Source organism: Diachasma alloeum, unplaced genomic scaffold, assembly GCF_001412515.2.
Source record: "Diachasma alloeum isolate Michigan unplaced genomic scaffold, Dall2.0 Dall_scaffold_00369, whole genome shotgun sequence".
Classification (NCBI taxonomy): domain Eukaryota; kingdom Metazoa; phylum Arthropoda; class Insecta; order Hymenoptera; family Braconidae; genus Diachasma; species Diachasma alloeum.
The window spans coordinates 654,764-670,186 of record NW_021680508.1 but is presented as its reverse complement, the minus strand read 5'-3'; the positions used below and the strand labels follow the sequence as shown (position 1 = coordinate 670,186).

Genomic DNA, 15,423 nt, shown 5'->3' with positions numbered 1-15,423 from the left:
CTTCCGTACAAGTTCGCGTTGGATTCCGGCCTCATCAGATTCCTCGTCCTCTGATTCGTCATCACTCACACTCATTAAAGAAAACTGACCGTCGATGTTTCGAGTACCTAACTTGACACGAGATTTTTGTTTTCCCTTTGCAGTACGTTTGATCCTTTCATAAATCCGCGTTTTCAGCCTACGGAGATTGTTACGCCAGGCAAAGAATAAATTGGAGCGAAAGTTTTCTCGATGATGCTTGCGAATGTTTAGAAATTTACAAAGTTTGCCAACAATTTTTTTACCTGTGGGACCATCCGTGAGAGCTGATTTATTTTTTGTACACCATAAAATTCCCTCAACCGCTTCTTTATCATTGACCTTCATTTTCCCACTTCATTTAATTACTCGTTCGACCCACAGTTCCATTAATTTTCAGAAAATTAATACTTGATTATCGATATTTTTTATCACACTCGGCAGAATCACAACAATCACGCGTGGGTAAATACGAAGCAATGGCGGAAAAGAAGGGGTGGTAGGTTGGATTGTGTGGAGTTTCCACCTATGGGTATTTTTCAATATGATTACTAATGAGTGGAAAATACTAACATTTGGGAGGAACAAAGGATCATATGCATATTTGAGTCCCGCCTATGTTTGAAAATAGCGCAGATAGCGCTTCGGGAACAGTACAAACAGCGCAGACGCAGACAATCTAGTTCAAATTTCAGTTCAATGTCCTTTGATCCTGAGGGGGTGGAGAGCTTTGAAAACAAAATTGGAGTGAGGGTACTGTGGCAACTGAGTGTTGAAGTGGAGCTCATGGCACCATCTAGTGGGCTTGAGCTGAAGGGACAAGTAGTTTTGGAGATGGAGGCTTCGGTTGAGTTTTAATGGCTGATAGTTAAAACATGTATCTGATTTTGTCTGAATAAATATTCTTATTAATAACTTAATTGTTGACTTGATAATCTTCTACAGGTACGTAGAGTTTCTAAAATTATTTTCTCTGCGACATGTTTCTTAGCCATTCCCCCGCAAAATATACTCTATTAAATTATTTAGTCTAAGATCCCTTAGAATAATCATTAAAAGGAAAGCAACAAAAATCACGTAAAAATTGGGAAAAAATGTGAATCATCGATTTTGTTTTTTTTCAATATCATTGTTCTTATAGCAGATATCCGACGTTGAAAGTTTTTGTTTTGGGAATTTTCCTCATCCAAATGTCAGCCAATAGAATTGCACTATTCGACTGTTATTTCATACAGTCAACACGGTATTCAGCTGATCATTTTTGATAATTCAACTGGTAATTTTTCATGTTGACTATATTTGTGGAAAACAAAAGATTCCGTGACCGAGTGAACCCTTGGTTGGAAGTATCCGATGGATTTTGTCTTATAGTGCAATTCTTTTTGGCCGGGATTTGGATGGGAAAATTCCCTCCCGAATACTACTCGAGCTTCAAAATTAATCGAGTAATTCCTTCAAGGTTACCTGCATACAAACGAAGTCGACAAGTTTTTCAGGAAAAATCACGAGTGCGAAGCACTCGTGATTTTTTAACCTGAAGGACTTGACTCATCCGTTTGTTTGCAACAAACCTATCGGGAATTGCTCGATAATTTTGAAGCTCTCGTGGTATTACTTGTGGTAATTTCAGTGTTTTTCATGGACAGAACAAAGAGAGATCTTTTTAAAAAAATTTCACGTCGAGTTTTAATTGTAATCCAACTTTTCGTTTGTTTTTCATCCCAATCTACTTATATTCCTCGTAGATATCCTCTGTTGATTTTTTCCCAGTGAAAAACATTGCATATATCATAATTGACACATTTATAACAAAAAACAAGAAACATCACGAAAAGATTGCTAATTTTTTCAAACATGATCTTTTTTTTTTTTAATCGGGCGATTCATATGAATAATAAAGCTTGTCACAGATTTAGTGTTCTACAGCGGATTTCATGTTAACCAATAGGAGTAGAAAAAAAAGGAAAAAAATCACGTAGAAATTTCGTAGAATGAAAATTGTGACCACTTTTTTTTTCAAATAGATTGGATCAGAGGCAAGATATGCCATGTCAATGGTTTTCCATAGTTAAATTATTAATAAAATCAAGCCCTAATTTATATATTTACATATTCCCGCACACGGAGAGAAATGTACGAGAAAAATTACCGTGCTCGCACAGTAAAGTGGGTTCAGATGGTCTTTCCAGGCGAAATGTACCGCACGGAAAAAGTACTGTTGCGCGAGTCATTTTTCGGATAAATGCGGGGAAAAATTCTTGTGCAGCACGGTAAAATCGAAGCGACAGTGAATTTTTACGAAAAATACGAGAAAAATTATGACACTGGCTGGCAAATTTTTCCGGTGTTCTACCAGAATCCTAGGACCCGATCGCGCATTCGTAAGATTTCGGCACTCTTCGTCCCCCCTCCGCAACCACGAACATCAACTCAACGTGACCAGATGATTTCCGTCGCCTCCTCTAGCCTCCTCTCTCATATCTCCTTACTGAAACCCCAGGTTAATGTTTTTCATAATATCAATTCAGTGAAATATTAATTAATGTTGTGATAAAACGGTTATGAAATAAAATAAGTGCCCTTTATTTTCTGTTCATGAGGTGTATAACGCTGTAGAGATACATTGGCCTGTCAAACGTTCCAGATACGTTTGCCGCGCATTCCGCTTTTAATATGGTAGAGGATATGGAGGAGAGGTTAAAATAAAATTAATAGAATGATATGCTGAATAACAATGTTTACTCATTTTTAACTATTGAATGTAATTTATCATGTAATAGAAAACAGTCAGGGATCATGCTTTTATTGTGTGGTACCGGAATTTTTGCTATGCAGCACCGGAATTTTTCTGGTGCTAGACAATTGAACCCACTTTACCAGACAGCACAGTAATTTTTGCCTGAATTTCTCCTGAAAAAATTTGGAATTTTTTTCTCCGTGCACCATCACGATTGGATTTCGGCACGGCCGACAAAATAAAATTTGAAATTTTCCAATTGCTCAATTTTCTGACCAGATATGCTCTGTTGAAGATTTTTTTCTGCAAACTTCAGGATCATTTCAATTGAAATAGTATATTTCGCAACGAGTGCAAAAAAGTGTTTTTTGGCGAGTGGGAGGTTTATATCATGAGCCGAAGGCGAGTGATATAATCCCACGAGGTAAAAAACATTTTTTCACGAGTTATGAACAATATTTTTCATCACAATGTGGCGGAAATTGGACTTTTAGGCACGTGGAGCGTGCCGAAAAGTTCACTTTTCGTCACAGCGTGATGAAAATAGTATATTTCGTCACTAGGCCGAAAGAAACTTTTCTGGCGAATATGAGTTTGCAGCCCGAGCCGAAGGCGAGGGCTACAAACTCATATTCGCCAGAAAAGTTTTTTTCGGCCTAGTGACGAAATATACTATTTGTTATGACGGCCATAGGCAGAGATTCACGGACGCGGAGCGGAGCGGAGCGTCCGTGAAGCGCTGCCTCACGACCGGAATGACAAAAATAAAATTTTTCCATTTCATGAACATTCAACAAGTCATGAATATTTAAAACAAAAATCAAGTGTCCGTTTTACCCTACCCTTCCCTGCTTATAAATAGTATATTTCGTCACTAGGCCGAAAAAAACTTTTCTGGCGAATATGAGTTTGTAATCATATGAGCTAGAAAAGTTTTTTTTGACCGTATGACGAACAGTATTTTTTGTTATGACGGCCGTACGCGGAGCGGAGCGGAGCGTCCGTGAAGCGCTGCCTCACGGCCGGAATGACAAAAATTATCTATCGAATTTGCTAGGTTGTTCTACGGACTTTTTTCGTGCCTGGCGTTAAAATATTAAATTTGAATAATTTTTTTAGTTTCAGGATTAACTGTGAGTAATTACCTCCAGTCGGTAAATTATCTATAAACGTTGTGCCACTGGAATTGACTGGAATGGACGTCAAACTGAAAACCAATATGGCAACTGCCTGCGAGTGAGAAACCACAGAGAACTGTCAAATTTTTCAAAAAAAATCTCCCTCAAAAGCTAGTGAGAGTGTATTTGTTTTATCAACAATGGCCTATTTATTTCGACCTGATTACGTCAGGTACACCTGCAGCTGTGGCTCTCTCAAGCCCATTTCAAGGATTTACTTCTGTCGACATTGTCTGAAAATACGGTGTGGCTACTGTGTGTCTCATGAGGTGAATTTATAATTACTCCAGACATTCATTCCCCCTGAAGATAAATAATTGAGTTATTTATCAATTCAGCTGTGTAGACTAGACGATAAACTTAATCTTGATTCAATTGTTGAAAGGTGGACTCTCATTATTGTCCAAATTGCATGGAGAATCTACCCTTCTCTGAGGTTCGACTAAAGAAAAATAAGTAAGCTCATTAATTTTTTATATGAATTACTCACAATTCGTTATATTTTTTGAAATATTCTTCACTTATTGAGTTGAGAGAAAAACTTCGAAAAACACTTTTTGTAGGGAAAACTATTTTAAAATGACAATCACGAAGAAATATTATTTATCATAATCATTCGAAGATGATTATTCTAGCTGACTGAATACACTGATGAAAGAAATTATTTTTATTGAGATGTTTCTTTCTTTGATGAAGTATTATAGGCGAGGGTAGGGTAAAATGGACACTTTTGACTTTTTTAAAAATATTCATAACTCAGAAGCAGATTTATCAATTGAGCTTAGTCTAAGCTCATCACAACGAGGAATCATTGTTTTTCAATGAAATTATTCCATTTCATGAACAATTCAACACGTCATGAATATTTCAAAAAAAGTCAAAAAAGTCCGTTTTACCCTATCCTCTCCTATACTTGAACCAATTTCAAATAAATAAGATTTTACGGTGAATATCAATTATTTCTTCTTAAGATACATTTACTTGAATCAAATAAAACAGACTTTGATGTCAAGTCACATGCATTCACCACAAAAATGCATAAGTTCTATTTTTTTAAATCTAATATAATCTCCAGTCGAGAAATGTTCTACTTGGTCATAACACCGAATTTTCAAAAAAAAAGTTGAAAAACTTGAATTTTTAAAATTATTTCACGTTTTATTTTTCTTGTCTTTTTTTTCAGTAACTTTTGTAATCAAAACAAGTATTTTGAACCGTCATACAAGTTAGGTTTCGTCCAAGATCTATTTTATTTCCAATTTTTTCTTCTCGAAATTCCACGAATTTGGTCAAAATATCCCAAAATGGCATTGATTGACTTTGATTATAAACAGTATGAAGTGAATTTAAATGTATACTGATATGTTACATATTTTTTCGATACATAGTGGAAATCGTTTTGGGGTGTTTTGACCAAATTCGCGGAATTTCGAATAGAAAAAATGAAAAATAAAATAGATCCAGGACGAAACCCAACTTGTATGACGGCTCAACATACTTGTTTTGATTATAAGAGTTACTGAAAAAAGATGAGAAAAATAAAAGCTGACATAATTTTGAAAATTCAAGTTTTTTGTTTGAGAATTCGGTATCATGAGGACCTTGGGATCGAAAACAAAATTTACCCAAAATCTTCTTATAGAAGGTAGCGTATTCGCAAATAATCGTTGGAGTCCCATTTACAACAATCAAATAATAATTTCTAGATGTTCGAATTGCTTCGACTGTCCCTTGTGCTTCCAAACTCTCACAATTCGTGCAGGTCATGGTCCTCCCCGCGCCATGGCCTCCAACCCCTCAGAGGAAGTTAGAACAACTCCACGAAAGGTATACTACCTCTGCTGTTCCCTCTGTCGCTGGAGTTCTCGAGATGCGGGCATCCCAGACCAGTTTGTGGCAACTGGAGGTTGGCCAGAACAGGAAAATCCTCATGCTACCAGGATTACAGCCCTCATCGACTTCCACAAGATCCTGGCCTCCAGGGAACGTCAGCAGCACGAGAAGAAGAAGTTCGATCCTAAGAGGACTTGTCTGCAATTCGAGAAATTTGGACTCACTTCGGCGATGGCTAGAAAACTAGCAGGTATGAATGCGAGAAGAATAATGATTATTTTTTCCCCTGAAAATTTCGAATAACTGCAACCGATAAAATCATTGCATTTGCCTTCAGGTGGAAGAACCTGACGGATTTACTTAGATTACTATGGGGCTACGCCCCCTGCTTGCTCCGCTCGCCAACCCCGTATGACCCTCATGATCTTTATTCTGACCCTTGCTACCCTTAATCTGAGCCTCGTTACCATCATGTTGTCCTTCATTTTACTCCTCGGGACTCTTATTTTAACCTTTCATTTCTGGCCCTTAATTTTGATGTCTTAATTTTGAACACCAAATTTTCATCACCAAAAGTCGATTTGGATTTTTACATTATAGAGAGATATTGAACCCCTTCTTTTGACTCTTTTTCCGACCTTTGTGACTCTCATTTGGATCCTTAATCTGACCCTCATTATAATGTGACCCTTGTGACCCTTAATCTGATCCTTGTAACACTTATTTAAACCCTTAATCTGACTCTTGTTACCCTTATTTGGGCCCTTAATCTGACGATGTGATCTTTCATCTTGTGACCCTTAATCTCACTCACATAACCCTCGTGACCGTTGATCTTGGGACCCTTAGTTTTACCACCCTTAATCTGATCCACATAACCCTTAATCTGATCCTTGTGACCCTTAATTTCGGAGTCTTAATTTCGAGTCCCAAATTTTTACCACCAGAAGTTGATTTGGATTTTTATAATATAGATTCCCCCATCTGAATTTCAATCGATAGAAATGCAGTATTTGATGTTTTGGGCAGTAGTGGGAGTAGAATTATTATACTGTTATGTCCGGAGATGTCGGCGTCGGAGGACAACTTTTATATTTTAATTTTAATACTCTTGAAACATAATCTAAAAATTATCAATAAAAGAATAATCTGAAGGATTATCTTTCATCTCTTTTAGTTTTTATTATGAGGACGACGCTATGCAGTCCTTTTCAGGCGTAAAAATAAATTGAAGTTTTATTTAGAATCAAAAGATTGATTCAATTTATTATATTTATTTAATCGGCTTTAAAGTTCTAACCAATTTAATATTTAAATGTTTACACATTTTCAGATTTAGAAAGTTATAATTTTATCAGAACTATAAATTTTATTGTCGGAATTTTAGCAACATTAGTATGAATGACTTTGCATTGATTATTCGGTTTATAGTAATTGATTAAGATTTTATAATTATATAGAAAAATATTCGTTGCTTAAATTAATATATGAATTCATCGGTAAACTAACGATTTCATCACCGGCAACGAAACCATGTGGCGTTACTTTCAATTAGTCTACCTTCTTTCACTCTTGGATAAATAATAAGAGGTTTGTGTAGAATTGAAGAGAAATAAATTAATGGGCCGGTATGAAAGGCGAAATAAAATATTGAAGGTCCCTTATATGCAAGAAAAGACACTATTCTCGATTTAAGGATACAGTATCCCTACGCAAACACGCCCGATAGCTATCTATTATTAATTCGATAGGTTACCACGCATAGTATCGACTTAAGCGAATTACTATATGGGAAGAAACGCGAAGGTAGATCGATTTTGTGAACATTTTCCACCAGTAGTTCAATAATTTCGGGATCACTAAGAAATTTGTATTTCTCTTAAAGGGAGAGAAGCCCCCTTTAAGACTCAACCACTCGAGACGAGGAGCGATAAACGACTGGCTTGGCTTTTGATTTTGATTGTGGAAATGAGCGTTGACCCCTTAAATTGTGTGGTGCAACGCTTGAATTTTTGCTGATCAGGTAGCAACAGCATGGGCTATGCTAACTAGTCTCAATTTCGTTGAGTTTACGGGTGGAAAATGTATGTGGAAGAAGTGAGATTGGGAAATGACGACGGAAAGTCGGCCATTTCTCAATACTGGATTCACTAATATTTAGAACGATGATGAAGAATTATTTTTGGACGTTACAATACTCGTCTCCACGATGATTTGTACTAAAACGAGACCGAACGCGCGCTACAGCGCGCTGTAATTGTAACAATCATAATGGAAAATTTCAAAATGAAATTAATCATGAATTAAATTTGCCGCCTCAGACGACTGGAACCAATGAAGAATAAGCGTGACAGGCTTGCGAGATATCGATAGTTATCGACTTTAAGTGTATGTTCTTTTTAGAATAGGATATGGGAGAAACCTGAGACGATCAAGCTACGGGATTTTTACTTGGGGTGTTATGTATTTTGTGAATAGGATTTTGAATGTTTATAATGTTTATAAATAAATATGAATGCGTTGAGTCACTTGAACTATCACTATAATTGCACTAAAAATTTACTTAATACACTTTCCGTCCCGGCGGGCGCAAAGTTACATTGCCCTCCCACTTCGCGGGAGAGAACTCTGACTTTGCGCCTACGCCGAGACTGAAAATCGCGTTCTAACCACGGGAAGTAAAATAGAGGACCCTCAGCCGCGTGCTTACCAACCTCGCCTTCGGCTCGGCTGGTAATTGCACTGGCGGCGGAGGATCCTTTATTTTCCCTCCCTAGGTTAAAAATATACTATTAAATTACACTAGTCTTGAAAGTACTTGAAAACTTATATCGAGTATTCTTATGATGACTTGAATTAACTCTGTTGAAACAAGACTTGACTAGAGCGATTTAAAGGTGTGATTTGAAGTGCGAAATGAATCCGTGAATTGTTCGGAGTAGACTGGAGTTAACGATTTTCAGAAGCAAAAATCGTCGAGTAATTCCTCAAATGCAATTGGTCAAGGAAAGGGATCAGGAAAAGTACGTATATAACAAGTGGATAATCGCATTTTCTTTATATGGGTATAGTTTATGTTGCTAGCAAATTAGAAATATGCTTCCGAATGGATTCTCTATTTTTGAAACTTATTACTCTTATTTTTTATTGTTTTGAATAGTGACACCCATATGACCCCCATATAATGCCATATTACTCCAATATGACCTCATACACCCCCTATATGAACCTCATATGAATCCATATCACTTCAAACCCCATATGAGCCCGTACAACTTTTATATGATCCCATATAAACCATATGATTACGTAACTTATTATCCGCGGACAAAATATCCGCGGGACAACAAATCCGAAGACATATCCCCCGACTAAATTCCTCCTGTGAAATCTCTTATTAAAATCATCCAAAGGCTAAAATACCAAAGTTATTAATGAATGTAGGGTGGGTAATATTTAGCAAAGATTACAGAGATGATAGTTTTGAATGTTTATATTCAATAAATTGCAGCAGAAATTAGTCCAAACAAACTTTCACGCAATAAATACAATCACTATTCACAGATCCAATACATGATTATGCATGAACAACAACAACAGAATTCTTAAATAATCAATGAGAATAAACTTATAAGCAACATAATCATAACCACGTATTAACGCAAAGAGACAACAATTAATGAACGATAAGAACTCGTAACAATCAACACCAATAGACTTTCCATCGAGATAATCAAAACGATACATGAACGTCAACAGACAGTGTAACCCAGTCATCAGCGTTAAAGTTCAAAGTCATAGTCTTGATTAGAATTTCAATACAGAAGCGACACGCCTGATAATTTATCGACTGATATTGTAAATAAGGGTAATTTGCCTACTAATAAGATAACAAAAGATCACTTGTCGGTGGATAATATGTCTTCAGATATTTTGGCTCGTGGATATTTTGTCCGGGATATTTTGTCGCGGATATTTTGTCCGCGGATAATAAAACGTGTCACCAAACCATATATGGCCTCCATATGACCTAAAGCTTTATATTGCTACTATGCAACTTAATAAATAGTTATGCTGTTTTCATCATCTTTGTACTTCATCGAGAAAGCATCAAAGCAATTTTTTTGAGCCATGATTTCATTGATATGACTGTTAATTTTTCATGGTTATCATGAAAAAAATGAAAAAAAAAAAGTCACTAACTATATGCAGTAGCTCAACAGTGATAGATGCGATCCGCATCATATTCTGATAGAATCAAGAGGCTATCAATACAAATTTTTTAAGCCATGATTCATTTCATTCGGATAACAATTCTTGGATTGAGCGTCGAAAAATCGATTTTTGAAAAAATACCAATATTTCGCAAACTCTATGAATAATTCAACTTTAATTGGTGTCGATGAATAGAGCCTATTAACGTCTATATCCATGGAAAAATTCATGAAATTTCATCAAGCTCTTATAACGAAAATTGCGAAAACAAAAATTGAAAAAAAGGACACACATACATACATACAGACAGACAGACACCATCTAAAAATCGCATATTTAGACTTTTTAGACCATATTTAATTACCCTGACACAAAAATTTGGAAACTTAATTTTGAACGATTATAAAGCTTCCATTCGGAAGCAAAAAAAGAGAAAGTGCACCTAGGAAGGATGTGCTCTCGGTACGCCGTGAGTGTCACGCATGTGTTGACCACTTGGTTGTTCGGGAAGCAGCGACCGGGCGAAAGTATTCGTACAAATACGAAAAAGATGAATAAATTTGCATAAATGGATAAATAAATGAGTGAATGTAGCCAATGTAAATATCCTAAATATTTCCTTGAGTAAACGAAGTTACAAATTATGGTGATTTAATAGCAAATTAAAGTTTTTACTGTAATTACTCTCTCCGTGCGATGGGATATTGTATCCTGATGCATTAATAAATAATAATAAATCATAATAAAATGGGTGAATTTTTTTAGTAAAAGAACATTATCATTTCTAATTTTTACCAACAGGTTTGCCAGCAGTTTCCGAGCCAAAATGGCAGCAGACGGATTACCCCCAGCCCTCCGTAGCCTCCGACGAGATTGACGACCTCCCAGACTCAATTTTCACCGAGGAAATCGATATAACGAAGATAACGACGCTAAAGCAACGATTACAACAGCCTGAGGTCCAGCCAGAGAAAATTAATGAACTACGGCCCCAGCACAAGAAGTTCCCGGTGAAGAGGTCCCAGAGATGCAGGACGTGCGAACATAATGTCAGCAAGCCCGAGTTCTCCTCACAGTCCATCAAATTCAAGATTCAACTCTCTGCGTTTTATCATGTGCCTGAGGTCAGAATTGTCACGTTTGAGCCACTGCAGGTGGGAAAAACGAGCGAGTTGCTTCTGAAATTCTGCAATCCCACGCAGCATCAGACGCAGATTGTTCTATTGAATTGGGATGCTGCTACCTATGCTACGACGATGGGGGCCAGTGGGCAGAGGGAGGAGTTGAGGAGGGAGAATTTGCAATTGGTAATTTTTGCTTCCGAATGGAAGCATTGCATTTGTCAAATCTGAAATTTCAATTTTTCTTGGGTGACGATGACTAGTTTTGGTGTCAGGAGTTCGAATATGCTGTTTTTCGATCATGTCCGTATATATGTATGTGAGCTTTTTTTTGCTTCCGAATGGAAATATTGTAATCGTGCTGTTTTCACATTCTCTAATTTTGATTGGAAATGATGTAGAATGGTCTGAAACGTAAAAATCCGAAGTTTGGCGACCATGTCTGTCGGTGTCAAGGTCCATCGCCACCTTTCCGGTGCTCAATTTTTGGAAAATTGAGTAATTAATTGGTTAAACTTATTCCAAAAAATCTGAAATGTTGTCAGATTATAGACCTTAACAAGGACTAACCTTAACAAGGACTAACTCTGTGCAAAAGTTCAGTCCGATTGATCAAATAGTTTTTGAGTAAAAGCTATTCGGTTTTAAATCAATCTGCACTAATATCTTCAAAGCTAGTCAACAGATTCTAATTTTTTTTTCTAAATATTCGTTTCGATGCTTTCTATCCGAATCAATCAAAACATATATACCCGTTCATACAAAGTTTTCGAGATATTTCCGTTTTTCTGTTTTCATAAAGTCCTTGTAATCACTCTAGCTTGTACAAAAATTGAAATATTAACTTGAAATTTGGACAGAATCTTCCTCTCATGATAACAATCCTTCCTATTGAAAATGAGCTCAATCGCATAAGTAGTTTCCGAGATATTTGACTTTCTCCAAAAACCTTTTATATGCAATATCTTAAAAACTACGCAAACGATTTCAATTTTTTTTTCAAAATATTTGCTTCGATGCCTGCGAACAGAATCAATCAAAACATATACGGCCGTTCATACCAAGTTTTCGAGATATTTCCGTTTTTCTGTTTTTTCATAAAAATCCTTGTAATCATTCTAGCTTGTGCAAAAATTGAGATATCAACTTGAAATTTGGACAGAATCTTCCTCTCATGATAACAATCCTTCCTATTGAAAATAATCTCAATCACATAGGTAGTTTCCGAGATATTCGACTTTCTCTGAAAACCTTTTATGTGCAATAGCTTAAAAACTACGCAATTGATTTCATTTTTTTTTTTTCAAAATATTTGTTTCGATGCCTTCTATCCGAATGCCTTCTATCCCATTCGGAAGCTTACTACCAATGAAATTGGTAGAAATGAAAGGAAGGAAAATAGTTATAACACATAAATTAACGGTCAGATGGCTTCGGCCAAAAAGGCTCGAACCCCTACTTGTTTAAATTTGGTTTTTTGACGATCATTCAAAAAATAATCGTCGAAATCTTTTCAATTATAGCTTCAAATATTCGTTTGGATGTTATCTCGGTCGAGTGCACAGATAGTGGCGATCGCATCATTTACCTCGAAATTATAGCCTTAAAAAACATTTAATCGAGATTTTCTCATGCTTTAGTCGGGATTTAATCGGAGGTTAATCAGGGTTTAACCAAGGTTTCGTCAAGGTCTAATCAATTCTCAGTGGAAGTTTAAACCAGTTCAATTTTAATTTAGTCGGCGTCTGTTAGATGTTTAACCAGGGCATATGGAGCTCACGTTAGACATTTGGGACATTTAGGGATCAAATTAAGATTGCATGGCTGGTATATCTTCTTCCCCAATTTACCATTCAAAAGCAAATTGCCAATTCATTAACAAAAAAATTATACTGGTCTTAAATCCAGTTGAAGGAAAACTATTCAGGAGAAAAATAAAATTTAAATAATTTACCTACGACCGAGGAGACTTCAACATCGATGTATCGAGAGCATGAACTCTTGTGATATTAAATGTTACATTCATTTTGTTTTCACTCGATCTCTCTAATCTAAAATCAATTCAGTTCACTAAAAATTTTTGTCTCAAATTGTTTTTTTTTATCGTTATTTTAGATCGCTTCGACCCGGTTAGGGTATACTGCGATGATGAGCAAGACTTTAAATGGTTAGATCGCACCATTCTACCCGGCCGGGATTTGAACTCGGAACCTTTCGCATGTGAGGCAACGAACTTACCCACTGCGCCAAGCCACCGGATCAAATTGTCCCAAAAAAAAAACTATTGAATTTTCCTGAGGTTGAACTTCAGGAAGGATCCCTACTAATCTGAAGTTAATGGCAAAAACCGAATATGCACTTTTTTTAATTTTAATTCGATTAATCTATCGCAAGCAAATGGATAGTTTTTAGCAAATAAACTATACTTGGTTTAGACCTGTGCAATGGGCCACTTCTTTTTGTTGGTTTTTTCATAAAGTCAATAGTTTCTAGATAAATACGAAATACTCTAAAAAAATAATCTCTTTTTTCAATTCCAGGGTGGAGAATCACCGAATTTGCTGCCTTCAGCAGTGAGACAAGTCTCAGTTATGGAGGACCCAAAACCCGTGAAAATCATTCCTGGGGCTTCAATTGAACTGCCTTCAAGTACATTGATACTCCCTCCCAGGGATGACACTGCTGAGTACGATGACACTGGAGATACCCACAGTTTTCAGGATGACCCAAAGTAAAAACAAAATTTCTCATTATCTTTTCTATCAAAAAATCCTGAGAACCATAATTTGTGGGGAAATTTCTCCTCTACAGAAAAATCACTCACCTATACTTGACATAAATCCAAGAATAACAGCTCTTAATTTCTTAATATTCCCACTGATCTGAATGAGTTAATTTTTTTCAGGCTTGTAGTTTGGAGGAAAGGAAATAAAGCAGTTCTGAAACTAAAAATAACGCCTTACGCACCTCTGGAAGGTCAAGAAAATGATCCAGTAGTGGTTGGTCTGGTGATGCGGTACGAATACGTGAATACAATGTCAACACTGGAGCACAAAATTCCCCAGAAAGTGGACTTGAATGTTCAACTCTTCTTGACCCTCGACAAACTCTCTGGATCCTCATAACTCCTCAATGATCCGTGAAATTTGAAAGTCTTTGGATTTTCCAACTACGGATCTGAGAGTTCTTAGCACTCGTCAGGAGCCGCAAAAAAGTGGAAAAAAGACGAACTCTGGAGAGTTTCGAGGTACACAAAGGATCTAAAAGGGCTTTTTCCAGAAATCCTTCAAGTACATTTCCAATTCGGACGTCGTCGACCTCAAAAATGAGACTGATCCCATTTTATAGATATTTTGATGCTGATTTTTAATTTCTTTTGGAAAATCTTTCTAGCACGTGTAGTTTTTGTGAAAAAAATGTTGAAGTGTTGAAAAGTGGCTGAAAAGGGCAATTAAAAAAATTTATCAAAAAATGAATTGGGACGTAGTTTTTTTCCAACAAAAATACAATCAACTAATAAAAATCCAATTTGTTTAGTGCATTTGGGTTTATCCCAATTGGTTGAGTCGAAGTGAGTGAAGAAAATCTCGAAAAAGTCCAAATTTCATGATTTTCCTTGTAAAATTAAATGATGGGAACTTAGTTGTGCACACTTTAATGCATGCCAATCTCAAATCTCTCTACACACGTGTGTTAACCTTGTGCGTCAATCTATTTTTCAACTTTATTTTAGCAACTAAACCTCTCCACAATTGAGGGTGACTTTTCATAAGAGCAATTAATCGGTTGCCTTGCAGGAAAGACATCTTCAAACTTCAGGGTAAGTCAAGTCGAGGTTAACACACGGATATAGATAGATTTGAAATAGGCGTGCATCAAAGTGTGTGCAACCAACTTCCGATCATTTGATTTCCCAAGAAAAATCATGAAATTGCGACTTTGAGGATTTTTTTCACTCTTTTTGATTCAACCAATGGGGATGAAATTGAATCCACTAAACAAATCACATTATTAATGCATAGTTTTTTTTTGGGAAAAACTACGTCCAAATTCATTTTTTTACAAATTTTTCGAATTATTCATTTTAGCCATTTTTCAACATTTCAACATTTTTTTTCTCGAAAACTAGACGTGCTAGAAAGGTTTCTCAAAAAAATAAAAATCAACATGATACAAGCATGCTTGCAACTTGTGTCCAGAGGAATATGTGTAAACCAATGTTTAGTTCAATTGATAAAAAAATGAGCCATTCAAACGATTCAGTAGTGAAATGGTAAAATGGTTTAAGTCGATTTAGGCCTTAGCTGAGTTGTTGAGGAAT

General features: G+C 36.2%; 1 protein-coding gene across 1 annotated transcript; it reads left to right on the top strand.

Annotated features, from left to right (window-relative positions):
- The first annotated feature begins 859 nt into the window (after nucleotides 1-859).
- Nucleotides 860-15,198, top strand: LOC107041614 (dynactin subunit 4). The gene is made up of 7 exons (XM_015262235.1): nucleotides 860-963; nucleotides 3,875-4,202; nucleotides 4,319-4,389; nucleotides 5,640-6,016; nucleotides 10,783-11,288; nucleotides 13,643-13,833; nucleotides 14,008-15,198. Exons 2-7 carry the CDS (start codon nucleotides 4,074-4,076, stop codon nucleotides 14,225-14,227), a joined length of 1,494 nt encoding a protein of 497 aa, XP_015117721.1. The 5' UTR covers nucleotides 860-963; nucleotides 3,875-4,073; the 3' UTR covers nucleotides 14,228-15,198.
- The last annotated feature ends 225 nt before the right edge of the window (nucleotides 15,199-15,423 follow it).

Coding starts and splice junctions, on each gene's coding strand:
- LOC107041614 (XM_015262235.1), top strand. CDS start 4,074: ATGGCCTATTTATTTCGACCTGATTACGTCAGGTACACCTGCAGCTGT. Junction 6,017..10,782: donor GATGGCTAGAAAACTAGCAG/GTATGAATGCGA, acceptor TTTTACCAACAG/GTTTGCCAGCAGTTTCCGAG. Junction 11,289..13,642: donor GGAGGGAGAATTTGCAATTG/GTAATTTTTGCT, acceptor TTTCAATTCCAG/GGTGGAGAATCACCGAATTT.